The sequence below is a fragment of the Eptatretus burgeri genome, chromosome 9, assembly GCF_056783735.1.
Source record: "Eptatretus burgeri isolate ZD-2024b chromosome 9, Ebu_testis_v1, whole genome shotgun sequence".
Taxonomy (NCBI): domain Eukaryota; kingdom Metazoa; phylum Chordata; class Myxini; order Myxiniformes; family Myxinidae; genus Eptatretus; species Eptatretus burgeri.
The window spans coordinates 75,212,979-75,233,993 of NC_140969.1; the positions used below are offsets into that span (position 1 = coordinate 75,212,979).

Here is a 21,015-nt window from a genome sequence, read left to right on the forward strand (position 1 = left end):
TGTAATGGTTAGCTTCAGTGTTCCAGACTCCCTGGTTTTTTTTTTTCTTCGGTATGACGGTGATGTTGACACTTCGATTTCTAGTGTGGTTACGATTTAAATCGTTGAGTAGCAGCCTATTAATTATATTATATTATATCCGCACGAGAAATCGAAGTGTCAACATCACCGTCATACTGAAGAAAAAAAAAAAACAGGGAGTCTGGAACACTGAAGCTAACCATTACATTGACGCGTTTCAACTTATGAGTAACTTACAAGTAACGTTTTTGGACGTGTGCCAACCACTACTTATTTAGGGATGGCCAGGTGGGGCCATGGCCCGGGGCCCCCCACATTTCGCCCCCCCCCCACAATTTCAATGACATTTTGAAAATCCCTTGAAAATGTGCTTCTAAAGTTTTATTGTCAGTGAATGAAGATTGTAAACTCTTTGTAAGAATATCTTTTCAAAATTGTCTGTCATTGTGAGGGTACTTTTCAAGCTTTGGCTTTTTCAAGCCGTTTCTTCCATGGTCCACAGAACGGATCCAACGTGGTCAAAATTTCCCGGGGCAAGCCTCGGGCATTGGGGGCCCGCATTCGGAACTTTTTTTGGATCGATCATCGATGCCTCGGATGGTTCAGCGTGACCAACTAACTAAGGCACTGCCAGCCAGAGCCCAGCAAGCACAGACAGAATACAGAGGTCCAGCCAGAGGAGAGGTGAAAAGGTGAAAGTCGACGTGGTAAAACTAGGCCAGGCCTGCACAGCACACGGCTGGCAGGGATAGTATTGTACACACTGAAACTGCGGCTGGCAGGGAACGCTGTCAGTACCCTGCTTACTGGCGCGCACAACACAGTAACACGGTGTGACTTTCTATGTTCCAGGTGTGTGAAACATACTTGTTCGTGATTCTGGTACGTCCCATGTGCACTCTGACAATATCTCGGTTACTCGGTACCTACCAGCTGCAGAAACCACAATGAGCGACTTTGGTGACGACAGGCACAAATCCAGGGCTCCACGGAAATATGACAGTGGTGCTCAAAAGCGGAAACGTTCCAAGGAAAAAGATGAAAGACACAAGGCCGTCGTCGACAAGACCCAGAAAATCTCAGAGTTTTTCACTCCTGTACAAACAGGCGATTTGTCCATGACAGAGGCTGGAACACCAACAGAGACAGAACAAGCGGATTTGGCAACGCAACCCCGGCATCAAGATTCGCCCAACATCTCAGAAGGTTCCACCAATGAAGAACATGCATCAGATGAAAAAGTGTGAGATATACTGACTGATCGTGGACCTGGCTTTGCCAATGACATTGGATGTTGGCCTCCTGAGCGACCGTCATCAGAGATGATCGACTTCTGGTCATCACGAGATTTGGAGCCCCTGCAGAATTCGACTGGTCCCTTTGATTCATCCATACAGTTTGTTGAAGGTAGGAAACGCTGCTGTTCCAAGAATCTTTTTTACCGTAGACTACAAAACGGAGAGTCCGTGAAAAGGTCCTGGCTTTGCTTCTCCACATCAACCGGAAAACTGTACTGCATCGCTTGCAACCTCTTTGGAGGTGCTACTGCCCTGGGCAGGGAAGGATTCAATGATTGGAAGCATGCCAGTCATTATATCGAGGTGCATGAGCGTTTGCATGTACATTGTGCGAATATCATCCACAGGTCGTGTGGACACTGAACTCGTCACACAAGTGAGTGAGATTGCATCCTATTGGAGGGAGGTGCTAAAACGAAGTGCGAGCGTGATATTGTTGCTCGCTGAGCGTGGTCTGGCGTTCCGTGGATCGGATGAAATTGTTGGGTCACGGACGAATGGTAACTACCTTGGTTTAATGGAATTACTTGCGGAATACGATCCATTTTTGGCGCAGCACATTCAGAAATATGCCAACCAAGGTAGTGGCTACACCAACTACTTAACATCTATGACATGTGTAGAGTTAGTCTCCATCATCGGAAAATCTTTTCTGGATAACATCGTCGCTCGTGTGAAAGAGGAAAAATACTTCTCTGTGTCAGTGAATTCTACTCCTGACATAAGCCACATCGACCAGCTCACAGTTATTCTACAATACATCGAGAATGAGGCTCCAGTGGAGCGTTTCCTGACCTTTCTGAGCAACACAGGACACACTGGACTCCAGCAAGCGACGACATTACTGGATTTTTTTGAAAGCCACTGGATTGGACATCGCTAACTGCCGAGGACAATCTTACGATAACGCATCTAATATGAGTGGCCGATACAACGGGATGCAGGGAATGATCCAACACGAGAACCCTCTCTAGGAGCAATGTTTCGCCATGTGTGATGCACTCACTGAACTTTGTCGGTCAGTCGGCCGTGGGATGCTGTAGACCTGCAGCAGCATTCTTTGAATTTGTGGAACAAGTGTTTGTATTTTTTACAGCTTCCACGTCACGCTACACCAGATTATTTGATGCCCTGAAAGCCAAAGGTCTGCAAGTACCAAAGCGCCTCAGCGACAATCGCTGGTCGGCTCGTTCTGATGCAACCCGAGCTCTTGTTAACGGTTACAGCGAAATCATGGATATCCTCGATGAAATCGCAAACGATGAACAACTGAATAGTGAAACGAGAAACACCGCCGAGACACTTCACCAAACAATGTGCATGCTCGAGATAGGGTTCTATGCTGGTTTCTGGTCTACTTTCCTTGGTAGATTTGATCGTACAAGTAAAACCCTTCAGTCGCAAGCTACCAATCTCAACACAGCTGTGCAACTCCTCAAGTCACTGGCGAGCTTCGTGCAGTCATTACGCGATCAGTTTGATACATTCATTGCTGATGGAGTGGAGCGCTCAGGTACGGAGGAATTCACTCGCGGATCGCGTAGACGAAAGCATAATGTCCGCCTCGCTCCCTTGGACTACGGACACACTCCAGAAGTAGAAGTAGTCGCCAAGGAGTCCTTTCGCATCAGTGGATACGTTGCAGTGATCGACGTACTGCTGTCTCAGTTGGAAAAGTGTACAAACGCTTACAGCGAGATGGGCGACAGATTTGGATTCCTGCGTGCTCTTGTTCAACTCGAAGTGGAGCAGATTCGAGAGTCATGCTCGAAGCTCGTCAAGCTGTATCAGGAAGATCTATCACCTGACCTCACAGAAGAAATGATTCAGTTTCAAGCCATGATGAAGGAGTCAGAGCCAGACTCGGGCCGTAGTGAACTCGAGATGTACAGTTTTCTCATCGAGCGAAAACTCACCGATACTTTCCCAAATGTGGAAGTGCTGCTCCGGATTTACCTCTCACTGATGGTGTCGAACTGCTCCGAGGAGTGCTCATTTTCGAAACTCAAGCTTATCAAGAACCATCTTCGCTCCATTATGCGGCAGTAGAGACTGGTCAATCTGACCATCATTTCAACTGAATCCGATGTGCTCAATTCCATGCAGGTTGACAGTATCATATCCGAGTTCGCTGCCGCGAAGTCGCGCAGGAAGCTTGTCCATTGATTAAGGCGCCGTGTGTATGTTCATTGATGTGGATGACACTGCCGTATATTTGCAGTCGCTGGAAGTCGGCTATTAATCACCATTTCGGATTTCTCTTGTCCAGAGAGTTTTTAGAAGTTATTTTATTGTAATTTGTGAACATGAATGCCAAATCATTCCTGATGAGGATCTGCCAAATCTATAGATACAAGTTCAGTTGTTGATGAAAAAGCAGTTATAATTTAAGTTGTTGTTCAATCTCCAAATTTGGGGGCCCCCCACAATCATTGTGCCCATGGCCCCCCACATGGTAAATCCGGCCCTGGTGCCAACGATCGCATATCGTGCCTACAACTTATTCCCATCGCATGCGGAATGTGTGAGGCATACGGCAAGTACGTCGTAAAATGTTTAACACGTTTAAAATTTTAAGACGTACTCCACTTACTACGACATACGATAGCGTACTTTAGCATTCTATTCACGTATACCAAACTTACCCATACCGTATTCGACGTGCGCCAGCGTTTTAGACGCATTTTTCAGAGGTTGGCATACGCCGGCAAGATCGCCAAGGTGTGACTGCGATGTTGACACTTCCATTTCTCTGGCGGTTATGATTTGAATCGTTGTGCGGCAGCCTTTTAATAGGCAACACCACGTCATCGTCAGTGATGCGTGCAGCACGCTATGCATAAGTTAAACTATCGTTGGGCATAGGTTGTGAACACCCACAACAGGCTAAGCATTCGTTGGTACAAGTTATCTATAAGACAACGAAATGTTCTGTGTCCATTACTAATACGTTATGCATACGACCAACTCGTTATGAATACATCAGAATCTTTAAAAAACAAAAAACAAAAGTTCAACGTAAGCCAGCGTTTTACATACATTTTGATACGTTGCCATTGCTGGCGAAAACGTCAAGGTGTGACTGGGCCTTAACCAATGACTCACTGGAATATGCCAGGAAAAAAATGCAAACCCATCAGAAACAAATACATCCACAAATAAAAGTCAGCCGGTGCAGACTCGCTCTGCTCACGGCGGGTCATGTGACCCAAGATAATGGAGTTTACAATCGAACTCGTTACTGGGCAATGCTAACACGCACCACTTATGCCTCATAATTTTATAACTTTTGCTGCTTTTACATTCAAAAATTACAATAGCTGTAAACATAAAAAGTAGGGGCAATACCCCCTGGGCACTCATATGGTAGTGGTTGGATAAGAAAATCAGGGAACAATTGGTAGGCATGAATGATCCACAAAATATGTAATGGAGAAGAAAGTAAATACCTCTGGATTATATTTTTTTATGCCATGAACAAACCTTGGTACATCACGGGTGAGGAAGGTTGTGGTCAAATATCATTGGAATTATGTGTGTCGTTTCTGAGAAGAAAGAAAGTACATATTTTGGGGGAAACCACTATATACACCCCCATAAGCCAAGTTTTTTTTAATGTCATGAACAAACTTTGGTACATACTGGATGATGAAGGTTGTGGTCAAGTTTCATCGAAATCGTATGTGTTGTTTCAGAGAATAAGTTGCAAGTGTTTTTGGATGGACGGACGGATGACGTGCCATTTCATAAGCTCCGTGGAACTATGTTCAGGGCAAAATAAAAATAAAAAGCTCCTTCCATTCACTCATTCGTGATTTTGTCGAGTTATTTAGCTGATTACAGAATGCCACCACCATCCAATTCATCAAATATATTCAGCTAATATTTATTAGGATGTACCTGAGATGTAGATGCACTGCACGTAGGATGTACCCGAGGATGAGTTACTTGCAGTGTGCAAGCATGCCGCACTAGTAATTAGACATGCTCACATTCCAATAGTAAGTAATTAATAGATGTGCTCACGGCATATTATTGCCATGTGCCATTGTCATTGTTAACATTATTATTATCATGATCATTATCAGCAGGCAACATTCTCATTCCTCCAAGCATGCAGCACATTCTTCAGTTGCATCCATTTATTTGGGTGGTGTATAAGCAACAGACTGCTGCCTCGATCGCTCCTGAAAATAAAAATTACCCGGTTATGTACATGAAGCAAAAACATACCAACTGCTGATGTGCATATATAATACTTTGTAACGACAATCCAATTGTGAATACACAGAACATCAGTTGTTTCCAGTTAGCCTGCAAAGAACATCAGTTGTTTCCATTTTAATCACAAATACACAGAGACACAAAATATTCTCCAAAGAGTTGTGGTGGGAGAGGGGGGTTGAGGAGTTGTGGTTGAGGGGATTAAAGGCTTGGAATGTTGAGGGGATTGAAGCCTTGGTATTGCTAGGGGAGGTCAAGGACTTGAGGATTTTGGAGTTGGAGTTTGAGGACTTGGGGGTTGTGAAGGACTTCCTTTTTTCTTTCTTTTTTTCCATCGTGGTATTTTTACCACAGGCTTCTGCTAAATAATGCTCACCATCTTGCCTTTATTGTTTCAAGGTAAGTGTGATAACAAGTGACCAAACATGACAACAAAAGACCTCTTTAGTCATCCTGGGTGCTCCCTGGCCAAGGCCTTGCAAACGACACATGGCATGATTGGCCACTCGCGACGCTTAAAGCACATATAAAAACACGTGTGAGCTGTCAACATGGGAGTAATTATTGGCCATTCAATAACAAGATAAACAATCACCTATTGTTTGAAGGGATGATTGACATTTCTGACCAACAATGAGCACGGGCCTTCTCCAAAAAACACATCTGCCGCAACTCCTCAACCTATTAACAAAAAGCTAATTTTATTGATACTTTTAGGATGTCCCTTGTGTAAACAACAACTTCCCAGGATCACTCGAGATTGAAGAACAAAATACCAATTTAAAATTTGATCACAAATCCATTGGCTGGGTTTGTATTACACTGAAATGTACACTCGAGGAGTGAAAATTCACGAAATGCTTTGTCTAGACTAGCAAGCTTGTACAATGCCTGCTCAATTCCTGTCGATGTCTCAACTCACCAATTCATGGTGAAATCCCCAATGATTGGAATAATAAAATATGGGCCTGCAAACAATGCTAATGAAGAACTGTCAAGTTTGCGATCGAGTTGGTGAATAAGAAAAACATTTCTGAAGCATCATCAGATTTGCATTGATTAGCCATCACCTAATAATTCATTAACCAAGATTCAAGATAGGCAACGAATGAAAAGAGCAGGTTGTTGTAGATCTTTGATGTATGGACAGAATGACGTTTTCAGGCTAAGCTGAAACCAAGCACGTTAAATGAATGTGAGAAAGCCTGCAAAGAACATCAGTTATTTCCATTGCACAGTGTTTCAATAGCACATTGGCATCTGCCTTAAGCTTCTGCAATTCTACTGAGAACAACACGAGCAGAGAAGTTTCAAGTTACCAAATAAAGAGGGAAGAATTAGTGGAATCATGGCAGATGTGGAAAAGTTTGTTGAGTAGAACATGTTACTTGTCAATGCTATGCCAAGTATTCTTTATCACTGCACTCATCCCATACTGCCAGGAAGTTTTCTTGTACCTCACAAACGATATATTGGTGATATTGTCAATCCGATGCAAGGTGGAAAAAGACAATAAATTGTTTGCTTTGTTTATCCTCCCCGGGCATTACTATGCCGAGGCAGTTTCTTTGACTGGAGGTTACAATCCCTTCCGGGTCGCCAAATCCGACACAAGACACTCGAGTGAATTTGTCGGAATTTACAATTTGCTCAGGTTGCAGGCAATAACAAACTTACTTTTCAAGAAGGATACTGTGGGAACTCCACAAGGTATCCGGTCACTTTGGTGCGTTAACATCTCGGCCTAAACCACCTCAACCTATGAACATCTCGGCCCTTTACCGTGTGATTATCATAGGAGTATCAGCCCAACAACCTCAGACCAAGTCGCCTTAGCCCAAAACAACCTCCATTTGGGAACCCCACAAGGTATCCAGTCACTTTGGTGTGTTAACAGCTCGGCCTAAACCACCTCAACCTATGAACATCTCGGCCCTTTATCGTGTGATTATCATATGAGTATCAGCCCAACAACCACAGACCAAGTCGCCTTGGCCCAAAACAACCTCTATCACCTTGGCTTGTAACTACTTCAACCCACCCAGCCTATTTTAAAGTAACATAATTGTTAGTTATTCGTTTTGAATGCATGTATGTGGTTGCATCAGGTTGCTGCTGCTGCTGCTGCTGCTGCTGCTGTTGCCATTGTACAATATTGCTTCCTGCTTTGGGAGATAGGTGCCATATACAATTAGAAGGCTGAGAGGTTTGATGCTTTTATAAAAGCTGCATCATAAAATGAATAGAAGTCACCTAAATATGTGATGACATTTCAATGAAAATTGTCATGTATTTAAATTGCAACAGACTTCAAACTTGTTTGGCCAAGATGCTCATGGGCTGAAGTGGCCAGTGATTGGTACAGATATTGGCTTGAACTAAGCCGATATGTTCATGGGCCATGGTTTCCAATCAATAATAGTCACAGAACAAAGCCAAAATAAGCATGGACCAATATAACTGGTAACAATATGCAGCACAGGTACAAAGCATGGAAAAAATAATTGCTTGAATTGAGATGATATAGCCAATTTTGATATAGCTCAAGCAGAAAACAAGAACAAACTACATTTGGAAAAAGCGAAATCAAGAAGAAAGTAACATGCAAAATCATAAATACTTTTTCATTTGTACCAAGGTGGCAGTAACTTCAAAGGTTCCATTAGAGGTTGATTCTTGAAGACTTTTCCTAATTACAAACTGTCATGAATTAGATGGACTATGCCTGCTAATGTGTTATTTCACCTCACAGGTCATACCCGTGATTAGCTCGACAGAATTAAAGGACACAAAGTATTCTCCAAAGTTTTTCTTTCCTTTTCTTAAGGCCCCTAATGCCTCAGGGTCTATACTTGAACTTCTTCCTCTAACATTTCATCATCTTCCTCTAACAATTGTCTCTTCCCTCTCCAAAATTCCTCTAACCTTTACATATTAAGTGCAACAATGAATATCTTTGGCCAGCCAGAATCATCTCCATTTGCATAATACCGCACAACATCGAGAAAAAGAACTGCTTAAGGGCATCAGATCTAAAAATGGAAAAGTTTTGCAGTTATCCCAAAGGTTCCCATTATAGTTAAATCCATAGACTTAAGGTTACATGTTCAGCGATACTTTCATCAGTTAGCATGTAGGGTTAAACATTACGTGGAAATACCAGACAAATATATCAGACGATGTCAGCATTGAAATAGCCGGGGTCTCTCCATAAGATGCTCAATCAATTGTCCAAAAAGAAAGAGTAAATATCAACCGTAATCAGCATCAGAAAATCATCTGTCCTGCTTTTGATAAACATTCTTTATAATTCAAACTGTGGTTATTGATCTTCACTACCTCACAGAGCTCTAACACATCCACATAGCAGCATGCAGGCAAGTAGCGCAATCTCGACATTGAAAAACATTTGCATTTCGCTGTTTCCAAAATTTCAGGAAGAACCTGAAAAAGCTTTGATTAAAGAAAGAAAAAAAACAGAAAGCCAAAAATCACTAAAACTGAGCAGGAACACTGCATCTTGAGCAGAAGTTCATTTCATCAGATTCATTGGATTATTCTACAATGACTTGAGGTCAAAAGGAGAACCATTTAGAAATCTTTGGTTAATAAACATCTAGTGAATATTCCAGGAGGAAATATAATCTAATTTATATTCCATTTCAATATAAAATGTATATATGTATATATACATACATGTAAAAAAAAACACATAGGTGGCTACTTTGAGACCTGGGAGGGCTCGATTCCACCTTCTGAAACCAGCATATGGAGATGCCAAACATCGACACACACCTGACATCTAAACTCCCTTCTAAGCTTTTTTTCCTGACTTTGCAAAGCCCCGGGTAATCAGCAGATCACGTGCTCGAAAAAGATTAATGCATGCTTTCTTTGCCTTTGATATTACATTTTCTGCTGCGAGTTGTGGGTTGCTCAGGGAATTCTGCTCATTCGCTCATGTTATGGACCGAAGCATCGCACGCATATTGCAGGAAATGAAATCTCTCGCTTCCTCTTTATTTGATGTAAAGCTCTGCAAACCAACATGACCAGCGCATCGTGCATACTGCACTTTTTGATGGTGCTTCATGGTACAAGCCTGTCGTCAGGTTTATTGATTATTTCATAAACGAGTAACATGTCAGGTTCTAAGTCTTTGGAGCGTTGAAACACAGTACAACTGCCTATATGCTCAAACAGAAGATAATTTCAAAAGCCAGATAAAAAGTGCAAAATATTACCATGACTGACTTAGTCAACTTATTTAACAGATATTTATGAAGCACACAACACCCTCTTAACCAACCACTTCATCACTAATGACAGCTCTAGCCTGATAATGTCTCATGTCTATAAACAAGTAGAAGCTTCAAATTTCTCTTAGAGCTTATTGATCAGCTAGGCCAGAGCATGCTCAGTCCTAATACGATTCTTGGGCCAATACTATATGTTAATTGGTGCCCCCGAGCCTGTTGGCCTGCACAAATGGCTGACTTTTGCAATAAGCATGTATATGCTTTACATTTGATCTAATTATGATTTGCCAATATTATTTAGTGCTCTTTATGCACAGATTGCTGAAAGGCCAAAGCATGGGGACGACTTGATCGGGATGAGGGGAGATATGTTGGAGGTTCTGGGTCGTGAGCAGCAGAAAACGCTGCTGGCATCAGCAAAATGCAGACGCCCCAAGTCCCCCAAGCAATCTATCATAGCACGGTCGGTGAAACACGGTGCTGGGATTTGAACCCAAGGCCTACACTGTGTGAACTATACAAGTTAAAGCTTGTGCGTTTGAACAGCACGATTAACCACCAACATACGACAATAAAGAGCAAGCACTGGGGATCATCATCATAACGGAGAAGCAGCGCTCGACAATTTGTATACCTACACGAGAAATCACGATGTGATAAGACCGGTCATTTGATCAGTTAAGATAGAAACCAGAACAAGACTGGAAAACACCAAAAAACTTGACACACAGATATGGGGGTCAAGCCTTTTCATAAACAATCATTATCAAGCATTTTACAGCCTGCCAACAGTAGTTGAACCAAAAGAGGGTAGACTACATCAAAGCTCCTGACCTTTGAAGACAGCAATCTTACAGACACCAGACTCTGGTGTTGCACCTCAATCTTGTCTACAAGAACGATCATGATCGGAGAAACCGCAACGTGCCGAGACAGAGCGCTGGGCGATGGAGCTCCTTCTCTCCCAAAGGGATAGCGGGATGGGATTAGCACTGAGCAGCGAAACGCGCAGCCTGCAGACATGCTAAAGACACCTCATTAGTGACCATTGCTGGTTCGTTTTGCCATTTGCGCTCTCACTTGACCCTTGCACTCAGAGAAGGCTGCACACAATCATAGTAGCTACTATTGGCATTGCACCAGGATCGCGTCAACAAGCGAAACGAAAAGGCAAAGATACGTCGTCAGAGCCTGTCTCTAAGTTTGTCCTTGTGTTGTTGGCAATCAATAAACGCTATGTGAAACTCGAGTTTCCACCCGAGAAGGCAAGCGAGCACGCAGTGCGTCATCGCACTGATGGATGTCATGCATGGAACCTGGGAACGCCTTCACCTTTGACAAGCCCAGTGCCCTTTACTCCAAGCGCCAGTCCTTTCCAACCTCCCTTCTTAATTTCAATTTAGAATGCCGGAGCGTCGTCGATGTACACGAGAATGGGAAACACAACACGATCGGTTCTTTTTACACGTATGTACACGGCACGGTGCAATAATTCGTTTGCCACAACCCCCAAAAGCAGCATCTTTTTTTTGTGCGTAAATCACAGCTGTTACGCATTTAATTTCACGTTCGGGAGTTGACCGTTCCACGCCGTCTCGCAGGGAATTTCTCACCGGAGAAATTCTTACACGTTACCCAGATCTGTCTGCACGCTTGCATTCATCTCTAAAATATCAGGGTCATTAAAGCATCATTTGTAATGCTTGGAATGCCGCGGATAGCGTTAGCAACGCACCTGTCATGAATAGGAAAAAAAAAACAATGATGATGACATTGTAAGTTGCAAACCGGTATGGTGAGCACACATGTGGAATACTGTTATATATATATATATATATATATATATATATATATATATATATATATATATATATATATATATATATATATATATATATATATATATATATATATATATATATATATATTTCTTTTGTAGGACAGATCATTCGTTATTGAGAAACAAACTGCAGTGCCAACAGTCAATCACAATCTCATTTCGTACTTCTTAATGATATTGATTAATCGTCACATTCATTTATTTGTTTGTGGATTGCAGCAATGAGACGTCAAATGTGCTATGTCCCAGGGTTTAACATCACCGAGGTATACTTAGTAAAAAAAAAAAGAAAAAAAAAAGAGGGCATGCCGAGCAACAAGGATGCAATTTGAGATGCAAATTGAATCCTGTATTGCGTTGCTGACCGCGTCGTCAAGGAATGCAACGCGTGCTTACACGTGTTGCACTGACAAAGAAGCAAATTGCACAACTGCTCACACATTGACACCTTGTACTGCTTACAATGCTACCAACTGCTCACAGCACATACACTACATATGCATGCAGGTGTTTTTTTATATACATATACTTTAATTCAGAACTTGATGTTCGCAATAAACTGCTTGCTGTCGAAGGTATAAATCACAGCTGTGCAAAAGCAACGCTTGTTTCACACATGTAGATGTGCATTCTGCAGCCCGTGTGTTTCACCGACCAACCTGGTGACTTCACCAGCCTTGTGGGCAAGAGCTCATCCGCGGAGGGGTACTCACCTTCATGCGGATTGGAGACTGCCATCCGGCCATAGTGTTCCCCCGCCACATCTAATTCTCCCTCTCCAGGCGCACGTCAGCCCGAGAGCATCACACCCCGGTCCTCACGCATCCATCGGCACCACCGATATGCTCTCGGAAGGCCTCTCTCCACCCTGCACCGTCGCTATTTCCAGCCCCCTGATTTCTGCTCCGAAATGAATAAAATTTTGTTTTCCTTTTCCTCCCAATTAAAGCTCTCCTCTACACCAAACTCTGCTTTGTTTCTCGTTCCTCGTCAATTCCTTCTCTCCTTCGTTTCGTACCCCAGAGGCTTCTTTGCAACCGTCGTTCAATGCCTGTCGCTCTGCGCATCACATGACGTGACTCCTGCCAAAGCGCGCCTGCTGGATTTCCTCGCAACATCACCTCCCCTATATAAGCGCTCACCATCTATCCAACCACTTATACCATCGCCATTACAAACCCTCCCTCCCTGCCTCCTTCACCCCGACTATCAAGAACCCCACCATCAGCCATGCAACTGCAAACTCCCGGTTCCAAGTATGCTTCCACCCCCGATCACCACCACTCCTTTACTCCTTTTCTCTCCTACATCCATGATTCCTCTTGTATGTTGTAAATGCATCAAAATCCAATTCTTCCTGAGTCAACCTTTATATACAAGTGAAGAACTCATCCCTCTGGACGATTTACTAAAACCCTGAATTACGAACGGTATAATTCCCCAAATAATTGGCATATTTTAGGATCACAAGCAATACCCCCTCCTACTGGAAGCAATGATATTCCATACATGTTTATAATAATATGACTTCCCTGAAAAGGAACTTCACCGCTGAAGGCAATTAGTGCCAAACAAGCCTGTGAAATGGTTGCCAACCTCGATTGTTTGTTCAACCTCTATCATTCCTGAAAGCTGAGCATAAAGCAAGGAAGCAGCACATACTATTTATAAACCCAGACAACTCAGCCGGGAATCGAACAGCCGACCTCCCAGACTCAGAACGGATGTTCTCACCATTACACGACCAAGAGATTTGAGGCTCTCTAAATCTCCGGGATTATTAATTATATTTTAACTGCCCAAAGTCTTCTTGTGAACATCCTGAGTAAATCAGTTCTTTCAACTCATTCCATTCAGTGATTCAGGAGTGCATTGAAGAAGAAAAAACACCTAGAAGGGCATTCTTCGACATCACGACATCACCAGATATGTCCCCACATTATTACATACTTGTACTGGGTTTGATTAAAATCCCTGAACCTAGATCCAAAATATTAAATAATTCTGGCTGCCAGATCATGTATCCGATCAGGTTGAAATTTAAAACATAAATTTCCCATGACGACAAGAACAGAATTGTGACGTTTCACATCGAATGATGAAGCGGTTGAAGAGAAAGAATTTTTAAAAGATTTTTGTTCAATTCAACATGGCCACCAGACCATGTGACCAATTAATTATTCATGAACACCCTGGTATCCCCAAAGCTTGGGGAATATGTGCGCAAAGTTTCCCCTCAATCTGTCAAGCCGTTCTGGAGAAGATTTTAAAAGGTTTATTCTTCAAAAAAATCATCGCTGCGAAACCTTGTGACCGATGACGTCATAGGTGAAGAACTTTTTTGTCGCCTCCATCATATCTGTAAAGTTTCGCCCCGATGATTTCAGCCATTTTGGAGAAGAAGATTAATGAAGGATATTATGTCAAAACAAATATGGCTGCCAAACCACAAGACCGATTACGTCATCAATTCCCCCTCCCCCACTCACATACAATTTAGCCGGAGATGACCCTCAAATTTTTTCATCCTGATAGGATAAAGCGTTTGACGTATGCACTTATGACATCATAATGAAGGCACCTATGACATCATAAAAAAATCATGCATTCCACATGCGGAGCACTTGCTATGTGCCAAGTTTCAATTTTTTTCCATGGAGCAGTTTCTGAGATACAGAGGTCCAAAGTTTTTCATTTTTTCTAACATGGCTGCCTAACAATATATATATATATATATATATATATATATATATATATATATATATATATATATATATATATATATATATATATATATATATATATATAATATATATATATATATATATCGAATATATATATATATATATATATATATATATATATATATATATATATATATATATATATATATATATATATATATATATCGAACTGCTTCCTCTCCGGACTCACCGGGAATCACAGTTCATCAGACACGAAAACGTTTGTGTCATGGTGAGTCACTAATTGACCGCAAACACCAATAATTTGATCAGGTGACCCAGTGTCCTCCGTCTGACAACCGTTTAACGAGGAACACGTAGTTGCCTTGTCAGACAAGGGTCTCCAAGCAGCCATCCAACTTTTAGACTGGTCTCCTATCGCTACTTTCTCCAACATCAACTCATCCTGGGAATTCTTTCAAAGAAACTTGCTCTCCCTGATGCACAGATATCGAATATATATATATATATAGAATATATATATGAATATATATATATATATATATATATATATATATATATATATATATATATATATATATATATAATATATATATATATATATATAAACACCTAAACTCGGTGTTTGCAGCTATATATATATATATATATATATATATATATATATATATATATATATATATATATATATATATATATATATATATATATATATATATATATTGTTAGGCAGCCATGTTAGAAAAAATGAAAAACTTTGGACCTCTGTATCTCAGAAACCGCTCCATGGAAAAAAATTGAAACTTGATGTATATATATATATATATATATATATATATATATATATATATATATATATATATATATATATATATATATATATATTTTGTCACGGCCTCAGGGTCACGGGCGTACGAGGAACTATGAGGGGTAGGGCTGTCTGCTTCCTCTCCGGACTCACCGGGAATCACAGTTCATCAGACACGAAAACGTTTGTGTCATGGTGAGTCACTAATTGACCGCAAACACCAATAATTTGATCAGGTGACCCAGTGTCCTCCGTCTGACAACCGTTTAACGAGGAACACGTAGTTGCCTTGTCAGACAAGGGTCTCCAAGCAGCCATCCAACTTTTAGACTGGTCTCCTATCGCTACTTTCTCCAACATCAACTCATCCTGGGAATTCTTTCAAAGAAACTTGCTCTCCCTGATGCACAGATTTATCCCTTCTCGTCTTCAGTTGTCCTACCCTTCCTCCCGCCCTTGGTTCACTGAAGCTTGTGGTGAGGCAGTTGTCCTGAAACAACTTGCCATTGCCTAATGGAAAGCAAACCCAACTGAGGGCAATCTCAGTTCCTTCCATAGAGCTTGGAACAAGTGTGTATCTACCCCCATGAGAGCCAGAAAACAACATCTTTCTAATCTCAAGTCTGAACTCTCAAACCTCTGTTCCTCCTCAAAATCCTGGTGGCCCTAATCAAATCTGTTCCTGGTGGAGGTTCCCTCTCCATCCCCTCCCTTACCTCAAATGGCCACATCGCTGATACCACACATGAAAAAGCTGAATGCCTAAACTCGGTGTTTTCAGCTAAATCTTGTGTCCAAAACCCATTAATTTCTCTCCCCACCTTACCCAGTTGCACCCAGCTATTCCTGGATTCTGTGTCCTTTTCTCCTGACAAGGTGGAGAGCTTGCTATCAAACCTCGAATCAGATTCTGCAACCGGTCCAGACGGCATCAGCCCACGTGTCCTCAAAGCCTGCTCTTCTGCTCTTGCTCACCCTCTCTCTGTTCTATTCACCCTCTCATTCGCTCAAGGTCATCTGCCATCTGCTTGGAAATCAGCAAGCATCACTACCCTGCATAAAAAGGTGCAAAAACAGATCCCTGCAACTACAGACCAATCAGCCTTCTCCCAATCATCAGCAAGGTTATGAAATCAATCATCACTTCAGACATTAAATCCTTCCTCTTCTCCAATGGCTTGATTTCCGTTCATCAATTTGGTTTCAGACCAGGTCACTCTACCCTGGATATGCTGCTTATGCTCTCCCAACAATGGACGGGGGTCCTCAATGCTAGACAGGAAATCCGAGCCGTATACCTGGACATATCACGTGCTTTTGACACAGTCTGGCACCCTGCCCTACTCACCAAACTCTCTTCATATGGTATCCAAAGCCATCTCCACTCATGACTCGCAGACTTCCTTTCCTGTTGCAGTCAACGTGTGGCCCTAAATGGAGTTCTTTCATCCCCTCTTCCTGTGCAGGCTGGAGTTCCTGAAGGTAGCGTTCTGGGCCCTGTTCTTTTTCTGGTTTTCATCAATGATCTCTCTGTCTCTCTGGAAAATCCTCTATATCTCTTTGCTGATGACTCCACCCTCTGCTGTACCATCGTTCATCCCTCAGTCCGGCAAGCAGCAGTTTCTTCACTCACTGCAGATCTGAATAAAATCACAAACTGGTCCAACACGTGGAACATGTCTTTAATTCCAGACAAATCTCACACTCACTATGTCTCTTCGAAAGGACCGTTTAGAAACCCCCCCCCCCAATCCACTTTCTCAACAATCCTCTGGAAGAAGTCTTTTCTTTCAAGCTTCTGGGTCTCACTATCTGCCAAGACCTTTCCTGGGAAAGCCACATTTCAAACCTCGCCTCCAAAGCCAGTCGCCGACTGGGAATCCTCCGTCGTGCAAAGTCCTTCCTCGGCCCACCTGAGCTCCTGACCACTTACAAAGCTTTTGTCTGCAGCCTGATGGAGTACTGCTCTCCCCTCTGGGCTGGTGCTCCTGCCTCCCACCTTTCTCGGCTTCACGCTGTAGAAACCAAGGCATTTCGGATCATTGGTATCTCTCGCAATGAGGCTGAGTCTTTGGGCCTCTCACTCAATCACCACAGGTTGGTCAGTGGTCTTTCTGTCTTCTACAGTCTCCTCTCCAGCCTCACCCCCCTGCTCTCTCTCTCTCTCTCTCTCTCTCTCTCTCTCTCTCTCTCTCTCTCTCTCTCTCTCTCTCTCTCTCTCTCTCTCTCTCTGCGATTTGTCCCCACCACATTTCCACAGGGCGTTTAAGGTCTGCCAACAACCCCCTTCTGCTAAAACTACCAAAATCACGAATCACTGCTCACCTTCACTCTTTCATTCCTCTTTTTTCCTGCCTTTGGAATAAACTCCCCCACTCTATTCATTCCCATTCTTCCCTCCAGGCCTTCAAAACAGCTGTTCACCACCACCTCTTATCATCCCCCATCCAAATCCTCGATCTTTGCTTCCCCCGATAATCCACCCAAGCCCACCTCCTTCAAATTCCCTGCTTTCCTTCCTGAAAGTCCCTGTAATGTCCATCTTCTATTCCCCATGTTCCCCATCCCATCCCTCTCCCTTCCACAGATCTCCTAATGTCTCTGTTCCCCATTGTTTTGTCCTTCCCACTCCCTCCCCTCTTCTCTCATGCCCCCCTTGCTGTGCGTTGTGTGTTAGCTCTCACACAAGCCTCGACAAGGTATACAAAAAAAAAATGTGTACAAAATTATACTTTAAAAATTTTCGATGTTCACTCAATATACGCTGAATCAAATGATCTTGCAACACGTGGTAAAGTTTTAGTTTCATCTGATGAACAAACGGAGGAGTGCAAGTGTGGCATCAACCTCAATATCTCCATGACCTTGAGTGTTTGGTTCCAAAAGTGAAGGGTTCTGGTGGTTCTGTTACATCGCGGTACGTAATTTTCGATTTTCCACAAATATGCTGAGTCGATGCATCCTTGGTGGCTGCAGTTAAACAAACTGAGATGGTTTATTGCGACACAAATGACTGAAACACCCTAAGTTGGCCAGAAATTGGACGAAGTTTGTCAGAAATACCTGAGTGTGGTTCAGGTCTCCAAAATGTTCGCCTTTTTGCTTGGAACATGTTACAGAGTACCGTTATGAAACAAGAGAGATAGCTTGATCTTATGGTTATCCATCACAATTGAAAGAGGATGCCATCCCCATGATTAAGTGGAACCAACAGCAGTCGCTCAAAACTGCAACATCTCTACCCAGCTACCGGCATATGGGCATGGACAATTTCTATCAAATCAAACATCTGTTGCCATTGCCCAGCATTTACCACAAGAGCACCTGAAACTATTTATCAATTTATTATCAACACAAATTAATTCAGTTAAAATGAACCACTGTCTATCTATAATGGAGGAAAGGTGTGTAGAGTTGGCATCATCTACTCCTCCGAGAGGATTTGACGAAGGACACAAAATCTTTCAGGGTACCCCCCCCCTCAAGGTACCCCCACTTCTGCACAATCCACCATCAATCATCACCCCCACAATACTTCCCACCATCACACATCCCCACCCCTCTTCAATCAATCATCAACACCATAATATTCACCACCATCACACACCTCCATTCACCCTGCTCCCCCCTCCACTGGGAAGAGATATCGACACCTCATGGACATGATGATAGAACACGGCACAGACACAAATGACATCCGGGAAAAATATGAAACAGAATGATCCCAGAAAACAGGCCACCTGATCAGCTTGCGACAGTGGGACAAAGCATTTGTCACCCATTTTGTCCGTGGTGCCCGTGCTGTCGGGCAATGACGGGGATTTCTGCTCGAGTAACATATATAAACCGATTTATCAATTTATACAAAATCCCTCCATTATAGACCATTAATTGAATGGAAAGTCAAAACCTACTGAGCTGAAATGATCATTTGACCAGCTTTTTCATTTTCATGAACACTACCACCTTCTTCCTCTGAATCACTCGCAAAAGGCTCTAAACGATACGGCTCCACAATTCCCCCAAAAGCACTTCCATCACTAATTTTGTCTCCAATAGTTTCTTCAAAATCCCATTGATCACTTTCAACAGACTGAGATCCTTAAGAGTTGCTAATGATGGTGGAATCGGTATCGGAATCTGAGCTCGACATGCACCGTTTCTCGATCTAAATCACCGTTTGGATCAATATGGATTATAGATGCGACGTCACGAGTGAAATAGAACATCAACATGTGATTTGGAGGTGGTTTTGCTGTGCTGTGGCTCTTGTGTTGCATTTTGAACCTGGAGTGTTGGGGAGTGTGCAGGTTGGATGGAAGGGCACGTTTTTGGTGGTTGGGGCTGCTGCTGCTGGGTTCAATTTCGCGGTTTGAATTTTGGGATTCGGCTCGGGTTGAGATATTCTGTGGCTTATCACATTTGGATGTAAAACGTGTGCTGAATTAAAGGTCCAAAATACTGGCATCTCTGGGTATTTAAAAGCATTGCAGCTATAAGGTGTGACAGGCTCTTTGGTCTCCAGGCCTGAGCTGGGTTTCAGGATTTGAACTGAGGGGTTGGGCTTCGTGGAGAATCTGGCTGCTGGAGGGGTGTTCGTTTTTCTGGTTCACCCATTCTCTGGCACTCCGGGCAGTGTGTGAACCCCTCGGAGAGATCCAGTTCTTGAGCGGGTAAACAGGGTGGCAGCTGCACTTCGAGTCATATACCTAAAGGGAAGTCCATGCTATAATGTCTAAAAATGGTACGTGCTGTTTGAAAGTGACAGGTGGTTCTGCTATCCTGTTTGAACGTGTTGTTTTAATGTACCCTATTTCGTTCAATCCTGTACTAATGCCAGCAAACAGGACCACCCCCCCCCCCAACCCCGCTTCCACTCAAATCGCCCTCTCAAATGCAAGTTGCTAATGACATTGCAACTTGCTACTTGCAAGTTGCTAATAAACCCTTCCACCCTTCCCTTCAAGTCCCACCACCAAACAAAAGTCCAGTACACCCCCTTAACCTCCCCACCTCCTGCTTCCCCATCCTATTCACTCCCATCTCCTATTTCCCATAGTGTATAACATCATGTGGTGAAGTGTCACTCTACCCCCATTCCTCACTCTCCCTCCCCCCTTCCTTGTTCCCCCTCCTCTTTCTCCCACTCCCCTCTATCGCTCTCGCTCGCTCTCTCTCGCTCGCTCGCTCGCTCTCGCTCTCTCGCTCTCTCGCTCTCTCTCGCTCTCTCGCTCTCGCTCTCGCTCTCTCTCGCTCGCTCTCTCTCTCGCTCGCTCTCTCTCTCTCTCTCTCTCTCTCTCTCTCTCTCTCTCTCTCTCTCTCTCCTTTCTCTGCTCCATCACCCCCCGCACCCCCTCACTTTTCTTAATAAATATGAATAAATTCCTGCGTGGGGCGAGCATGAAAACATCCTGACTCAACCCGGGACTCAAATACAAGTACCTCATCGCTTACGCAGCAACAGCCCACTGAGCAATTGAGTCTTTTGGACATCCTCAGAAACACTGCAAGCTTTATACTTGGGAAACGGGAAATGTTTGGGAAAATTTTGGGAAACGTTTCCTGAGGAATGTTCTGGATTTCTCTGTGGATGTTTTCCTTCAGCTGATCAAGAGTCTGAGGCCTAGGGTTTCCATAGATCCTGTCCTAGAGATACCCCACAAGAAGAAGTCTGGAGGAGTAAGGTCAGGGGAATACGGTGGCCACTCAACATCTTCATAGAGGGAGATAAAGCGGCCCTCAAAATGTTGGTTGAGAAAACGCCTTGTTTCGCTGGCTGGATGGGGCGGTGCCCCATCCTGCTGGAACTACTGGGTTCTCATCTGGATCAGGTTGTTTCTCCTAAGGGCCTGAGTACGTA

The 21,015-nt window shown here is 43.1% G+C and overlaps 1 protein-coding gene across 1 annotated transcript in view; it reads right to left on the minus strand.

Annotated features, from left to right (window-relative positions):
• LOC147020373 (FERM domain-containing protein 4A-like) overlaps positions 1–12,748 on the minus strand; it is a 327,216-nt gene extending 314,468 nt beyond the window's left edge. The window contains exon 1 of the mRNA XM_085895688.1: positions 12,356–12,748. Coding sequence (XP_085751814.1) covers positions 12,356–12,406 — 51 coding nt within the window. The 5' untranslated portion in view covers positions 12,407–12,748. The remainder of the gene's footprint in view (positions 1–12,355) is intronic.
• Positions 12,749–21,015: the final 8,267 nt, after the last annotated feature.